Source organism: Zootermopsis nevadensis, unplaced genomic scaffold (assembly GCF_977971745.1).
Source record: "Zootermopsis nevadensis isolate Lab colony 2312 unplaced genomic scaffold, Znev_1.0 Znev_ptg000004l, whole genome shotgun sequence".
Lineage (NCBI taxonomy): Eukaryota > Metazoa > Arthropoda > Insecta > Blattodea > Termopsidae > Zootermopsis > Zootermopsis nevadensis.
In genome coordinates, this window is record NW_028259136.1 from 8,351,245 (window position 1) to 8,367,193 (window position 15,949).

A 15,949-nucleotide genomic window follows, 5' to 3' on the forward strand; every position below is an offset into this window, starting at 1 on the left:
TAAAACAATCAGCCGCCTTAGAGAAATACAAAAATAAATTGAAATTATAAAAACAGTTACTTAACTCGAAACTATCTTAATGTGAGCGACATAGTTTATTTTGAGGCCGTACGTTATAATCGATAGCATTATAATAGTTACAATCTTGGATGGAGGAAAAGGAATCATAAAAATAAGTGAAATAGTAGTTGTCCATCTTACCGATCAAGCTATTGACGTCTGCTTTGTTCTCTACCTTTAAAATAGTTTTTTTTATACTGGATTTACAATATATATTCTAAATATTAATCACGCAAACAGTTTTGCTCTAGTTATGATTAATAATTACACAATATTATATGGGAAATGACACTTCATATTTTAAGCATGACATCTTTTGTAGCTGGATGGAACAAGCTTTGACACTAACAATTAATACCTATTTCATTACATTGTTATTTTCTTAACATTTTGATGCATCAATTTATACTCAGTAATCATTCTAGAATGCAAGAACACATAAATAGTTGGAGATCGAACAATATAAAATCTAAGCAATCAGGAACATTTTAACATCAATATGAAGTATTTGGCGCTTTTCAAAAAAGTCGTTTCCTGAAAGAAAGGATACATCTCTTGACGGAAGCAAAACGTATCACATTATTTGTAATTGAAGTTCTCAGTTGCTAGTGCCATCTTCCTGATGTTGCTGAGGCAACCAGCAGATGCCTCCTGAAGCTTCTCATCTGAAGAACCAATGGTTTTCAGGAGAAACTGCAATGGTCATGAAAAACAGAGTGATAAACAACATACACAAAACATTTCGGAACTCAAAATGACATTTCTTATAATGTCGAGAAACAATAAAAGGTAAAGTTTCCCTGTGCTTAAGCACAACTCCATGGATACATACACAGAATATGGAAGTAATGCTTCCATTTTTCTGAGACCAGCCAAGTACTGTGTCAGAGGTGTAGCCCCTAAGACCAAGGTTATGATAATGTGCTGCTTGGTCAGGGCTGTCACTCACCTTGTGGAGTAATGACAGATGAATATGAAGCAGGGGCGTGGTAAAATGGTGATAAAACAAGGGAAAGACAAATAACTAAGAACAGAACCTTCTATAGAGACACTTCATCCACCACAAATCTTATATGAAAACACCTAGGAATGAACATGAGTCTCTGCAGTGAGAACCCAGTGGCTAGCCACCTGTTCTATGACATATCGAGGAAATATCAGAAGAATGGTAAAATATTTCATAAAAACATGCTTCAAAATTTGTACTCATCAACTTGGGGTGATTAAGTCAGGAAGGAGGAGCTCACAAAACTCAAGAAATGGTAGGAAAACTTAGGCAGAATAATATTAAAATAGAACTTCGATTAAGTTTCCACATGAAACGTACAGGTACAACTCCACTTTGGTGCATGGTGATACAGTTATGTGGGTCAGCAGACAGTTGATGCAATGCGTAGGCTGTGGTGCGATGTACGCTCTTGTCTTTGGAGTTCATGTAGTTTACTAAGGGTGTAACAGCTCCCAGGCACCCAAACTCATGGCAGTTGACACCCCAAGAACAGCAATAAGCAATAGCTTCAGCCAGGTTCTCCTTCAGGATGTCTTCGTCCTAGGCACAGGTTCAGCAATCAGTTACCCTAACACGCTGACACTGGTCACTGTCATTGGAAGGTCCCTTCCCTAGAAACTGATGACATGTAAAATGTAAGAGCAAAACATTTTGTTGTCATCTCTTTCCTTATTATGTAAACCCATTTTCAATACATTAATGTCCACATTTTAAAACTTAACCAAGACATGAAAGAGGAACCAGGGTGTAAAATATCTGCCTTGGTATCTGACACAACATTTATTCATTTATTTATTCCTTAGTTTATAACATATTTTATATTAATAGATACTTATGCACATTCATAACCTCATTTCAACAAACATTATAATTTCTAAGTATGTATTTTATTATTCCAGTCTATACAAATTATAATTTCTCTAAAATATCTGTATTTCTTTCAACATACATCCCTAATTCTATTCTACCAGAACTTAACACACAGTTTGAAAAAAAACATTAGCTACACTGTTTAAGTGACAATCATATTTGAGGTTATGTCTACACTGTATGTAATCCAAAACCACAATTCTTCACGAATATTGGACATACATACAAATTCATGCAATAAATGATATGACCTAATACATGCTGTGAATATAGTTTCATATACAAGCAAGAAGACATTTCTTTGGAGATCAGTAAGAAGTGTGTAGGTCAGATATAGCTTGTTCTGGCTTATGCCCTTGTTACTGACCATCAATGATACAGTATGTAGATAAGCATGCATACAAAAATAATCAACTGACATACGTTTCTAGAAGAAGGAAGGCTCGTTACAATAAAAGAGTGTTTAATGAAATACTCCAAAGAATATATATTATTAACTTAAAAGGAAGGTGGCAGATATCAAGGTTTACAAATTTTTAAATAAATTATATATGAAAAAGTTACAGTGATCTGAATATGTTAAAATAAAGGATATAAACAAAATACAGAGATGCTTGACATTAAAATTTTTGATAGATCTTCATGTTTCACAAGAGTGGAGAATTTTTTAATCAGCTGAGTGACTATGAACCATTCAGAGAGTTACCTGGGATATATATTCAGAAATATAATTTTGAAGCACAAAAATCAAGGTCTCTTATCGTGCTTAATGGCTAAGTGACTCTGTGAAGGTATGCAAGCTGAGAACTCTAAGAGTGGAAAAACAGAGAAGCAGAGAAGAATATGAAGAAGGAAACAAAAGAAATATAATGTTGAGGAGACAACTGTCACCTCTCGTAGAACCTTATAACCAGACTGTTTATCGGCATTGTTCCTCCCTCTGTTCTGGTGTTGCTGTAGTGAGCTGGTTTTCGGCGTCGGGTTTCTGCTTGCAGTCTAGAGGCGCCACCACCACCACAAGACACACAAGGCATTGCAACAAACATGCAGCACAACATTGACACAAGGACAAAGTGTCATTACATCCACCACCAGAGCAATGCATGTTAAACATTCTAGGCAAGAGCAAATTTATGTGGACTGCCATTTCAAGAAACCCTAAAATTAGAACTTAATGTTAGAGTGTAATGCACAAGTTCTCAACCTTTTAAGACCTGGGGCTGCACTGACCCTTTCTTGTGGACTTGCAGTCCACTGGGTTATAAATGAACACAATTTACTGAAATTTCAGGCAGTTTATTAAAAATTCTACTAACCTGATTGAAATTCACTTCAAATTTTGAATTCATATGTATATATTTAGGGTCACATATCTTACTGATGTGTCCTATATCAACAGTCTGACAAAAATGGATAAACAACAAACAATGTATGTTTCTGATGAAGATGAATTTTCAATGTGAAATAATCTACTTTAATTTGTTAATAGTAACACAGAATTCACCTTCAGTTTCTCACATCTACCAAGTGGCAATGAGAAATTTCTGCAACACAAATGAACTGAAACTAATGACCTATATGTTGTTCCAACTGGCATATTGCACTGATGGCGTGATGGCGCAACACACCAAACAACAGCACACATTTGTGAACAATGCAACTACACACAACAACGTCATTATCAATATCATCCATTTTATTTCTTGCATATATTTTGTCCACTGTCTGGATTAGAATCATGTAAATTATTTTAGAGGTTGGCTTTGTTTCCAGCTTCAGATAGAAGGAAACTGAACCTACATGAAGTTAGTCCCAGTCACTAGATTCTCGGGGCAGAGAACCATTATATGGACAAAAAATGAATGAAACCGTCAGATAGATGTAAGCAGTAAAGAAATAACAACAATCAGTACCACGTCAAAACAGAATCATTACAAAATGAAAGAAACTTTTGTCCTTTGACTGGTATGAAATGGAAATTAAACTATAAGAAGAAGAAAAGTTTTGTGTTATTATCCCATTTCTTCTGAAAGCTTAATGTCAATTGCCATTTCACTAAACATGTCTACAATCTGACGACTTTACTGCCAATGACAGAATATTTGATATCATAAACTAGTAACAGTAACACAAGGGTCTGGCTCGTAGAAAGACCTGTCCCAGTGGCACTTTGTCCACCACAAATCCCACGTGGAATGGCCTGGGAGAAAACCTGTGGAGGGAAGTCAGCAACTAAGTGCCTGAGCTATGGAATGGCCTTGATAAGGGACGTATAGTTATACATGTGCTGGGTCCAGCAAGTCTCAAACATCAAACTTTGGCATTTGAGCGAGCACAAACAGAACTATTATAAAAATAAGGAATAGTTTAAGTAGTGAATTTGATGTTGTGAAAATGACAAGATCAATGTTTTAAATGGCCGTCAGACTTCCAGTCATAATTTTCAACTACTGCATCTTCCTACCACCCCTTAATATAGTTTCAGACGAACGGAAATTAAGGAAGTACGAGATCTGCAGTTCTTACCGTAAGAACAAGCTCTGCTAGCATGGGTACGACGCCATGGTCGGTGATGACTGCCAAGCTCTCTTTGTCTTGAGCAATCTTTGCCAACGCCGCACACACACTGGCTAGAACATTGGTGTCAGTAGACTTGAGGCGACTCACAATGAGTTCTAGACCACCAACAAAACTCCTCACCATCTCACCAGAATCCTGTTGGTGGAAATTCATAATCTATAATTAGTTCAACCATCATATGAGAGATACTGATCATCTTTTGAAACTATGGGAGAACAGAAAATCTAAAGAAATGCTAAAAACATTCCACAGAGTTTGTTCAGTTCCTTGTACGATTACACAGCAGAACATGTTCTCAGCCACGCTCAACAACTTGAAACATAACATGTTAAGGGCACTTAAATTGACTGGTATCAAAATGCCTCTTCTCTTCTTCTTCTATGGTTCTCGAGTCCGTAGTCGGTCCATGGCCTCCTCAATTCTCCTCTTCCATTCGGTCCTTCTGTTAGGTCCGTCCATCCGAGGCTTTGATCGAGGTTTTGAAACATCTTCCTTTTTATGGTGCAAGGTTGTTACGATTAAGTGATTTCTGTGGTTTCTGAGTAATATTCATGTTTCAGACATTTGTATAATGTTCTGTTACTGTCACAGTATTTGGATTTGCTACCAGAAAGCATGTGGAAACATGAAATGGTAGACATGTCACATACAAAGAATCAATGTCATGAGTGGTGTGTATTAAAAATTTGATTTATCACAAGGCAGAGAAATATTTGTACGAGCTCCATTCTATAATCATCTCCAAATGTCTATTACTACGAATACCAAAGTCTGAACCAGTTCAATACAGTTTAATCTTGGTACTGTAAAGTATAAATAATTATGTTGGTTTCATTACCGTAGCATTTCGTATACATGGACACAATGCCCACGCGGCACTCGCTTGAACGGCAGGAGACGGATGCTTGAGCTGTGACCATATGAGGCGCACCCCATCCAAGTTCTGAATGATGTCCATCGAATCTGCTTCATTGGCACACTCGCCAAGCACACGGCATACATTCTCTAACATGGGTCCATTGTTTCCATTGAGAAGCATGATCAGTCTGGGGATGCCTCCTGAGGTTCGGATCTCAGTTCGGTTGTCCTGAAACTTGGCGCATTCCGCCAGGCCTCCAACAGCATTTGTCAGCACCTGTGCAAATAACAGTGCAGCTAACATTAAAGCAACTTACTGAACATAATTTTGAACACAAGAACAGACTCCCAACTGCTTACCTCTCCATTCTCGTCGCTGAGGAGAGACACGAGAGTGTCGATTGTCTTTAGTTCATCCAGCCTGTGAACATTCTCTGGGCTGATGGCACACTTCCAAATGGCACCCGTCACTGCAGCTAGAAGAGGCTTGTCATCCCAGATACTGATGTCCTTTGCCAGTTTCACCAAGGGGTCCAGCCCCCCATGTTGACGAACCAGATCCCTCGTCACAGAGTCCTGGGCACACTGAAACAGACATCCAAATCAGTAGGCAGACAAAATGCCCTCCCTCTCCTTTGCCCATACATTAACTCAGGTTGTAAGTGAAAAAAGTAACAAATCTGAATACATAACAGGTATATAAATGGTTGTCTTCAGGGTTGTAGCACTGCATACTGTCAGAATATTAATCATGAAGATGGAGGTAAAGTGTTTTTCTGAAATGTTGGTACACAACTATGTGTCACAGCAACCTACAAGCATCAAAGCAAACATCGATGTGAAAACCTCAGATTCTTTTTTCGTGTCCAGTACACACCATTCAGCGTGGTGTGCTTTGGTGGTTAGCAGGATTCACGACTCATCATTACGTGGGTTCGACCGGGACCGCGACATTTAACGCTCCTGCTGTGACCCCGTTTTTGCGAAATGATGATGAAAGTGGAGTAATTGTTGGGATGACACAGAGAAACCGGGGAAACCCCGGAGGAAAACTCCGTGATGCCTGGACCACGGCCTGACTCAACACAAGTTGTAAATCTGATCACCGCCGGGAATCGAACCCAGGACCCCAGTATTACAAGCGTTCTAACTGCTAGACCACCGTGGCGACACCTCAGATCTTAATATAAGACCATTGCAGTGGCAGAAATGTTGGGTTAAGTAAACATGTAACCATTAAAATTGGTACCTACCTATAAGTCCACGTGGTGTTACAAATCAGAAGGCCAACATTGACGTATAACCATTACTTCGTCAGTCCTCACAACATTGTAATGCCCGGTTGAGACTGTCTCATACTCAAACTTCCACTTAACGAAGACATAAAATTCTTGTGACTTTACTCACCTTGAATATTGCTGAGGCACAGAGCTTTTTGAGCTCCCTGTTGTCATTTCTGAGATGATGTACCATGTCCGCAACCATACCTTCTGTTTGGACAGCTAGCTGGTATTCATTCTGGAAATGAACAAAATATCTCGCAGTACGTCTCTTAGCCGGACACATTGTCATTTCATCCGTCTAAATGTTCACTCTACTGACTGAAGCACCCCAGTTCATTTTGACCACGTGGAGGCAAATTACCTCCGAAGCACACTGCTGCAGTGTGCCCATTACGGGCACCACCACATCCCCGTGGACAGACTTCAGGAGACGGGCCAGAAGATGGACGCATCCCGCCTTCCTCATGGTGTCCCTGTTTTTCTTGGACTGCGAGATTGACCAGAGGGCCTTGGCTCCTGCCCGAGCTGTTCGGACTTCCTCCTCGTCTTGCGGGGTCAGCTGGCTGAATGGTGTAGTGAGGGCATGGTTGCTGACATCCAGCAGGTCCACCTGGAATATTTCCTTGAAGATGACTGTCTTTTGAGATGGTGTGTCATGTAGTCTCATATGAAAATGTCAGCCAGTTTCTATGACTATGAAGAAGTGCGAAAATGATGGCTCATCTCCATCTAGGGACCTTTCCTATTATCTGCAATATTCAGTTGTAAAAGTGCAGGTCACTTTTGAGTTAGGTTAGTTAAAGACAGTCTATATAACTGCTTGGGTCGACCGTCTTTACGCAAGTGCTGAAATTCAAGTTGTATCTTTTATTAGACGAAATATTCTCGTTAAATGACATAACCTTCAGTTACTTCATCACAGAATAAAATTTAGCTAAATGATGACGAAACGGAAGTTAAGCAGAAGTCACTTAATATCTGAAGCAGTCATTCCGGCATTTGCCCGCAAGAACCAAGGAAAACCACAAGAAACCTGAATCAGGGCATCGAAATCTCAGATATGGTCTGATTCTGGTGCCTTCTGAATGTGAATCAACTTTTTACTGATATTAAATCATTAATGGCCCTAAGAGAGTTCTGACCTTAGTAGAAGACAAAGGCAGAATAATTACCAGTTTTGGTATGCCACCACACTTCCTGATAGCTCGCCTTGCTTTGCGGATCTTCCCAATATTAGCTATTGTCTCAGCTGCCAGGATCTGTAGGTCCCTGCTTTGGTCCGAGAGGATGATCACCAGAATAGGGACGGCTCCCAGATCGGTGATGCCACGGCGGATGTCTGCGTTCTGCGAAATCTCGCTGAGAACTGACAGGGAGCCTAACTGAACACAACAATCATCAAAGAACAGACTTGTCTCGCTTCCGCAGAAAGGTTTAGAGCGCGGGTGAGGCCGCATGTTTTACCTTACACTTGATGTCATCGGTCTCCAAGAGGTTTACCAGTGCTTCAAGGCCACCGATATCCCTGATGGCAGTCTGGTTTATCTCTGTGGTGAGGTCATGGTCCTTGAGACAACACAGCGACACGATGGTAGCCGTCTGGTTTCCAGCCTGTAACCATAGAAACACAGCTTGTTGAAGTTGGCTAAAAAAAATTTCTGAAATTGTGATCTCTCCTAAACGACACCGGAGACCAGACCCAACCTTCATGTACTTGATGAGTTTCTGAATGTGCCAGTATTCTGAAGGGACATCTGACCCCTTTGCCATCTTGTGCCATCTTAACTCATCGTCCTCTTCAGAGGAATCTGACTGCGTGGAGCTGTCACCAACCTCCTCTGCCTCTGACACACACACGCAGCCCGGATCAGTGGCGGGAGACATTTTACACTCTTCTTTATCAGCTTTGTAGTGAACACCTTTAGAAGAAAACAGATAAATTATGACAGTCCTGAACCCATGGCCTGCTGGATGCACGCAAGCCGCCAAAATGTCTTTTTGCAGCGAGTGCACATTTTTGTACCACTGCGTCATCACATACAAAAAAAATATTCCTGAAGTTAAAGATCAGTCAGTAAAAACTACAAATGAAGTTAAATAAAGTTATTGAGAGATGCGCCACCCTGCTTGCAGAAGTCGCTGGAATTTTTAACAACGTACAGTAAATTGACCTCATTTATAACCAGTTACCTGGCAGATGATAAGAAAGGGCCTTAAAAGGTTAAGAACCCAACCCCTCAAGAAAGATGACAGAATCGACTGAGACAGACAACATTTTTGGTAAATATCTGGACCTAGACGGGAAGGAGGGAAAGGAAGTTGGAGAAAATTGCTAATGAGGACCTTTGTAATTTATTGTCTAGAATAAAAACAAAGGAAGATACAATGGGCGGGACATGTAGCACGCATAGGAATAAGAGAATCCAATAAAAATTTTAGTCAGACACCAACTTTGGATATCAAGGTGTGGATCAATTTTGCAGAAAAAGGATGTGAGTGTGTGGAGTGATTCTTCAGGGACCAGTGGGGGGCTGTTGTGAATACGATAATGAACGTTCGGGGTCCAGTAAGGTGGGGAATTTATTGAGGATCTGAGTAACTGTCAGGTTAATTTGCGGTGAAGTTGCAGATTTAAAAAGAGTTTTACCTGTAACACTGTAATTCCGTCGCAAAAATACGATTTGCTGACCTGGAACTTTGCGGGCAGTTCGGACGAGTCCTAAGGCTGCATTGAGGTTATGTGACGTAGCGTCTCCATAACCTCACCGCTCACTAATCAATTTCTCGTGCAAGGCTGAACTTACCACAGCTGAAATACGCACGCAGATTGTCGATTGGCCAGACCCAGACTAAATTTACAGGCCTAGATCTCACATTTTACAGCGCGTGCCGATTTGTTGCGTAATAAATCATTTATGAGAAAACGTAAATTTGATTTTGGCTTCAAGTAATGCAGAAATAGAACAACCACAAATAAATTCAAAGTACAATTTAAAGAATAAACCTCCGTTGTTACATTTAAACAGAATCCGATCAAAACTTCGTGTACTGTTGCGATGGGGGCCAAGAACACGTCTCTGTGGAACTTCGGCCTCTAATGGCCCCTTTGTCCAACCCCCAGATGATACGTGAGTGAACATGGAGCAGCGGTGGAATGATTCTGACAGAGGAAAATCGAAGGGTAGCGCCATTTCGTCCAACACAAATCTGTCTGTCTGAATAATGTGTACAAAAAATCGCGATGTTTTTATTCCTTCCAAGAAGATGTTCACTTGTCTTTCAAGATCAGTTTCATGTTAACACGACGTGCACTTACAAGTCCCAAGTCCCGTTGACGCGCTATCAAGATAATCTAACTTGTCACAACTAAGTGCGACAGATAAAATATTTGGAATGCTGTATCAATGATCTCATTGCGTGGATCGACGATAAAAAAACTGGGACGAGAATTAACAAACACACACGCTCCTGTTTTTGCCGGAAGATTGGCCTTCAGAGACGTAAGCCTTCCGGTAAGCCGTAGCATGTGTGGAAAACACTCAAATATTCATATCAAAAATTCAGAATTCAGCACGAAATCAGTTAGAAACCGATCAACTTCCAACCTTGATCCACTTTAAAAGCCTTATCTTCACTAAACTTACCTTTACCACAAGGACGAGCGAGCATTGCCTGGGGACCTTCGTAGCCATAAATTTAATTGATACCCCCTCATTTAAATGTGTTGCTTATCGTGACCGCCCCCCCCCCCTCACTATCTCCTCTCTCTCTGGCTTCAAAGAACCGAGACCTCACAAAATGTCACTTACATTTAAAATATTCAGTCATGACGGATATTTAAACTTCGTAGGACAACCTGCAAATAAAATAATTAAATGACACTGGATCAGGTAGCGTCAAAGAGTGGGATTTGGTATGGGAAGTGTTTAAAAAAGACTCCAGCTTCTTCTGAGACACGCAAGACGACATTTCAAGATGTCTGCCCTAAAAGGGTAACAACCTTTAACACGTAGCCAATTACGCACATTTACGTATTTTACATTTGTTCGAGCATTACTTCAAAAATTAGACGCGCTTAAAAGCCCTAAGCCTTCGTCTGTCTTCTGGAACATGATCTTTGTAGTCTGGTAGATACAGACTGACGTCTCTACATCCTGATGATGGAAGCAAAAACCTCCTCTGAAACATCGGTCAATATCCAACGACGCAATATCCCAGAAGACAGCCATCTTCATACTCGTAGCCTTGAGAACGTAAATTCTCACGTTTTCCCAGCTCTTTATTGATTTATTTGAAAAAATTTAATACTCAGAAATAAATTCTATATTAATCACGCATTCTTCTGTTTAAACAAAAATTACCCGCAGAACTGACATTAGATGACATAACCTAGTTATGGCAGAGAACAAAAATTTAAAAAAAAATATCTGCACACTCACGCACCAACAGAAGTGACTGAGAATGACCACTGAAGTAACAGGTACAAATTACAAAGTATCACCGATATAATACGCGACTCAAGAAAGAACGAATTATATTTCAGTACAAAGATATGCAATAATATAGGTTAACAACAAACGAATATCACTCGTGCGCTAAGTAATGTCTTTTCTCATTACAACTTTTAGCGTAAACGTCCGTGGCCGAACAACGAACGCCACAGATGATCTGGCGCTCAGATGAATACCGACACGCGCGGCATCTGTTGTCCGTCCGTGCCGGCTACTTGGGACTGGTCGGGCAACAGTTGTTCGCGATATCGCCACATGATGTACGTCGCCGCAGAGCTCATCGCCATCAGCGCTGCTCCGGCCAGACCGACAGGCTGCAATAAACAAATGAGCATCGCAGCAAATATGGCCGCTGGAAAAAAATTCTTCTGTACACCCCCAGCAGTCAAGAATAACGGGAAAATATAATTTAGCGCTTAAACAAACTTTTATTGGAAAACCTAACAAATTAACGCACAACAATTTAAAATAATTACTTATCTTAAAATTTAGAGTTGAAATGGCGGATGCCTTCCTTTAGTTATGATTTGTATGTTTGTTCGCTTGTAGCTCGAGAACGGATATACCGATTTTCACCAAACTTGGCACGCTTAATACTTGAGACCAGGAACAGAGTATACCACGGTAAAAACTCCGAAAAAACGTACCGGGTTCTATTCTCGGTGTGGGCGGTTCCTATAGCTCAGAAACTAGGCACGATAGAAAATAGACAAGATTTAATTTTGTTTAGAAGGACATTACAAGGTCACAACTCAAAGGGTCAAAGGTTCAAGGTCATTATGCCGTGTTATAAAAAATTTCAGCTCGTATCATCAACATAGTATAGGATACGATATCACCACTTACCCCGAGTACTGTGTTGCTCAGATGAGAGGTTTTGCATTCGGTAATTGTGATGATCGAGATGGCGATTATCGCTGCAGCCTCCGACAACGTGAAAGCCAAATCCTGCGGATACAGCGCCATTAAAGTATCGAATCACTTTCAGGATGACGACATTTTTGACGTGTATTCTTTCTTATAATATTTACGAAGATGAAATAGAATTTACTTAAAATATGGAATAGTTGTGAATACTTCCTACAAAGACGATCAAATTTCGGATTCTAGACCAAAAAAGAGAATTTCTGTAACAATTAAATATACCTACGGACTGCTCACGAAATAATCTGTCCAATACCTGTTACTTTAATGAATAATTTCAAAGGAAATAATTTCTCCATAATTTTATCTATTGCAGTTCGATTAAAAAACGTCATATTTTCAAATTGTCTTTCGTCCACGGGCAGCTAGAAAAAAAAATATCGAATAAGAATCGACATTTAGTTAGCAATGAACTACTGAAACCTGCGATATTTTCAAATTACCAGTTTCACCCAAAGGCTCGGGCTGTCTTCCGCCATGCCAAGCATGAACATCGTGTACAGGAAGGCTGTGGAAATGAAGGCGACCAGACTGGCCAGAGGGAAGAGCCATGTGTACCAAGAGGGCGCTCCCGGGCACGAGTCCGACGTCAGGAACAAAGTCGCGGCTATCAGAAAGATTATCTGTGGAGATAAGGCGGCGATTAGAAGTTTCGGACGGAAGCAATCGGAATCTGTTGCCAATTCCAGGAATTAATGATTTTGTGGAACGTTTGATTTTATTTTTTTAATTTGAGTTGCAACCTGGATGGATATTTGCGTTTTTCAAGCTGGCCTTCTTGTGATAAGGACTACTTTCCGTACACATTTACACACCAAATCCTTGTATGACGTGTAGCGTACGTTTAAATATATTCAAAGATATTATAAGTGACTTAAATTCAAAGTAAACTTCGCGTGAACTTTCATCAACGAAATTTGGCCCGCACAAGTGACTGTAACTGATAACAGCCCCTCCCCTTGCCCCGCCCCTCCGCGAAGCATTTTCCTTTATCACGCCAAAGTTCTGACAGCCCGTCAAGAGGGCGGAGAGGCTGTCACGTTAATTCCTTTTGTGGATGTGTTCCGGCGGCTTTGATAAGACGTTCGTCACTTTACGCGACACGGTTTGTACTAAGATGGCTGTCCTCTTGGTTCTAGCGCCGTGTACTAGTCTGGTAGAAGTTTGCCAGCGTTTCGGAGGCCTTTCTTGCCTCCATCATCAGGGCTACAACCCAGAAGACCGCCATCTCCGGACTGAAAGCCGTGAGGAGCCAAAATCCTATGCATTTTTGCTGTACGAGAGCATGCCGAAGACTGAACTTACAATGACGAGAAGTTTGAGGATGCCGGCGGGCGACAGGAGGTACCTGCCGCTGGCGAAACGCCTCCTGACCCTCACGTCGTCCAACGTCCTGGTGCCTTTCTTCTTCTGCTCCTCGAGAGTGGACGACAGGTGGTACACCGTCCCCCGGCGTCCCTTGATCGACGTCGCCGTCGTCCCGCTCTTCGCACCCCCTCCCCCGCTTGTTGGCGCCACGAATGACGTGATCTTGGTCGCGGCAGACATTCTGGAAAAGACGAACCACGTCAGAATGACGGACTCATTGTGGGCTCGGACCGACGGGCATCAATTTACGATACTCTGCGTGTAACACTCTCCGGATTTGCATCGGTCCGGTTTACGACGATCCTCATTTACGACGTTTTGGGCTTTATATTTACGAAGCTAAGCAAGGTCTTACAGTATTTGATCGGAATGAAGCCGAAGCTCGCCTAAATATTAAGAATTCGGTCCGTACCGCGAAGAAAACACTACACTTCACCATTACAAAGATCGACTGATTAACGCTGTTTAAGGAAATAATCGATGTTTATTCTGAGAATCTTACGAAATTCGTGAACACAGTGTGTGGGCAAAATAATGAGTCACTGACTGTTAAAGTAGGTGGTACATATAGTTACCACTGGGTTTTAAACGGTTAATAATATCAGAATTTCGGCCGAGTGCCTCGTTTCCTGCTTTCGTGTGTGTCGCAAATCCGAACCCTAAGATTGCCGTCAGCCTCAAACTTTCAAAACACATCAGGCCCTTAATTTTTTTTAAACTCCGTGAACAGGATATAACTGGTTCAGTTCAGGGCCAAATAGAGCGATATCGTAAAATCGGTACTCCAGTTTCGGAATTCATGAAAGACGTTTGACGTTTTCCGACCAACATTTCCACGAATCTCTCATTTTTCCCCCCATGCGTGCTACATGCCCCAATTTTTTCATACTCTTTAACTCAATCACGAATTGTCATATCCAGCAATCACAGTACTTAAACAACTTTTCAATATTCCACTCTAAATAAACTTCGTAACTGATTGAACGTCAGTAAACAGCCTTTGAATTAAAACACACACACACACACACACACGCTTCGTGTATCACTCTGACCACACATTTTCAGCGAGAACTTCCTGTGTCTTCGGGCGATCCATCGTTGCGAAACAGCCTGCACTTACCTGTGAGATAGCACCACTAATCCACCGGGAGCCACGCACACCGAATGAGGCCTTCGAGTGTCCGTCCACACGTCAAGGCAGTGACGATGCTCGCCCGATCGCCGAGTCTTTATATCGCGAAGAGGCGCTGAGGTTCCCGGTGAAAGAGATAAAAGGTAGGAATAATGACACAACGACAAAGGAGAAGCAGAGAGACGAGAGAGAAAGGAGCACAAGAGAGAAGAACGAGACGGAGAAACATGAGAGAGAGAGAGAGAGAACGAGACGGAGAAATATGAGAGAGAGAGAGAACGAGACGGAGAAACATGAGAGAGAGAGAGAGAGAGAGAACGAGACGGAGAAATATGAGAGAGAGAGAGAACGAGACGGAGAAATATGAGAGAGAGAGAGAGAACGAGACGGAGAAACATGAGAGAGAGAGAGAGAACGAGACGGAGAAACATGAGAGAGAGAGAGAACGAGACGGAGAAACATGAGAGAGAGAGAGAGAACGAGACGGAGAAACATGAGAGAGAGAGAGAACGAGACGGAGAAACATGAGAGAGAGAGAGAACGAGACGGAGAAACATGAGAGAGAGAGAGAGAACGAGACGGAGAAATATGAGAGAGAGAGAGAGAACGAGACGGAGAAACATGAGAGAGAGAGAGAGAGAACGAGACGGAGAAATATGAGAGAGAGAGAGAACGAGACGGAGAAATATGAGAGAGAGAGAGAGAGAACGAGACGGAGAAATATGAGAGAGAGAGAGAACGAGACGGAGAAATATGAGAGAGAGAGAGAGAACGAGACGGAGAAACATGAGAGAGAGAGAGAGAGAACGAGACGGAGAAACATGAGAGAGAGAGAGAACGAGACGGAGAAACATGAGAGAGAGAGAGAGAACGAGACGGAGAAACATGAGAGAGAGAGAGAGAACGAGACGGAGAAACATGAGAGAGAGAGAGAGAGAACGAGACGGAGAAACATGAGAGAGAGAGAGAACGAGACGGAGAAACATGAGAGAGAGAGAGAGAACGAGACGGAGAAACATGAGAGAGAGAGAGAACGAGACGGAGAAATATGAGAGAGAGAGATAAATATGGACGCCGAAAGATAATGTAACGAATAGACAAAGAAAAGAAAGATAAATACTGTAATGGGTGATAAAGAAGAAGGGAGGAAAAAGAATGATAAACAGCGAGAGATGCTAAAAATGAAACCGAACGGGAATAAGAAAGGGGGGGGGGGAACAAGAGATTTTCATTTGCGTGATTTCATTTCGTGTAAGACGTTTGAAAGCCTAAGTTACTTTTATCAGCTGTCACTCCTATTGTGCCCCCAACTTATCTGTCCCATTTGAAGAACGCGAACGGCGCTTTCAGATGG

General features: G+C 41.6%; 1 protein-coding gene across 7 annotated transcripts; it reads right to left on the reverse strand.

Annotated features, from left to right (window-relative positions):
* Positions 1–60: 60 nt before the first annotated feature.
* Positions 61–13,535, reverse strand: gudu (Armadillo repeat-containing protein gudu). Of its 7 annotated transcripts, XM_087343095.1 has the most exons (14): positions 13,401–13,535; positions 12,539–12,718; positions 12,018–12,119; positions 8,365–8,579; positions 8,125–8,271; positions 7,833–8,042; positions 7,022–7,270; positions 6,785–6,895; positions 5,738–5,962; positions 5,358–5,654; positions 4,466–4,654; positions 2,831–2,935; positions 1,388–1,609; positions 61–753 (listed from the first exon to the last, which is right to left on the reverse strand). In XM_087343095.1, exons 2-14 carry the CDS (start codon positions 12,645–12,647, stop codon positions 640–642), a joined length of 2,295 nt encoding a protein of 764 aa, XP_087199221.1. In that variant the 5' UTR covers positions 12,648–12,718; positions 13,401–13,535; the 3' UTR covers positions 61–639. The 7 variants fall into 7 exon arrangements, with proteins under 7 accessions (XP_087199221.1, XP_087199223.1, XP_087199225.1 ...); XM_087343097.1 differs by lacking the exons at positions 12,018–12,119; positions 12,539–12,718; positions 13,401–13,535 and adding exons at positions 10,470–10,516; positions 11,104–11,339; XM_087343099.1 differs by lacking the exons at positions 12,018–12,119; positions 12,539–12,718; positions 13,401–13,535 and adding an exon at positions 11,104–11,339.
* Between the last annotated feature and the right edge of the window lie 2,414 nt (positions 13,536–15,949).

Bases quoted from the DNA above. Each gene is read 5' to 3' on its own strand.
- gudu (XM_087343095.1), bottom strand. From the start codon at position 12,647: ATGGCTCTTCCCTCTGGCCAGTCTGGTCGCCTTCATTTCCACAGCCTT. The intron at 8,043-8,124 runs GTAAAACATGCG...TGTTGTGTTCAG, and splicing joins CCGATGACATCAAGTGTAAG to TTAGGCTCCCTGTCAGTTCT. The intron at 1,610-2,830 runs GTGACAGTTGTC...ACCTGTGCCTAG, and splicing joins GTTATAAGGTTCTACGAGAG to GACGAAGACATCCTGAAGGA.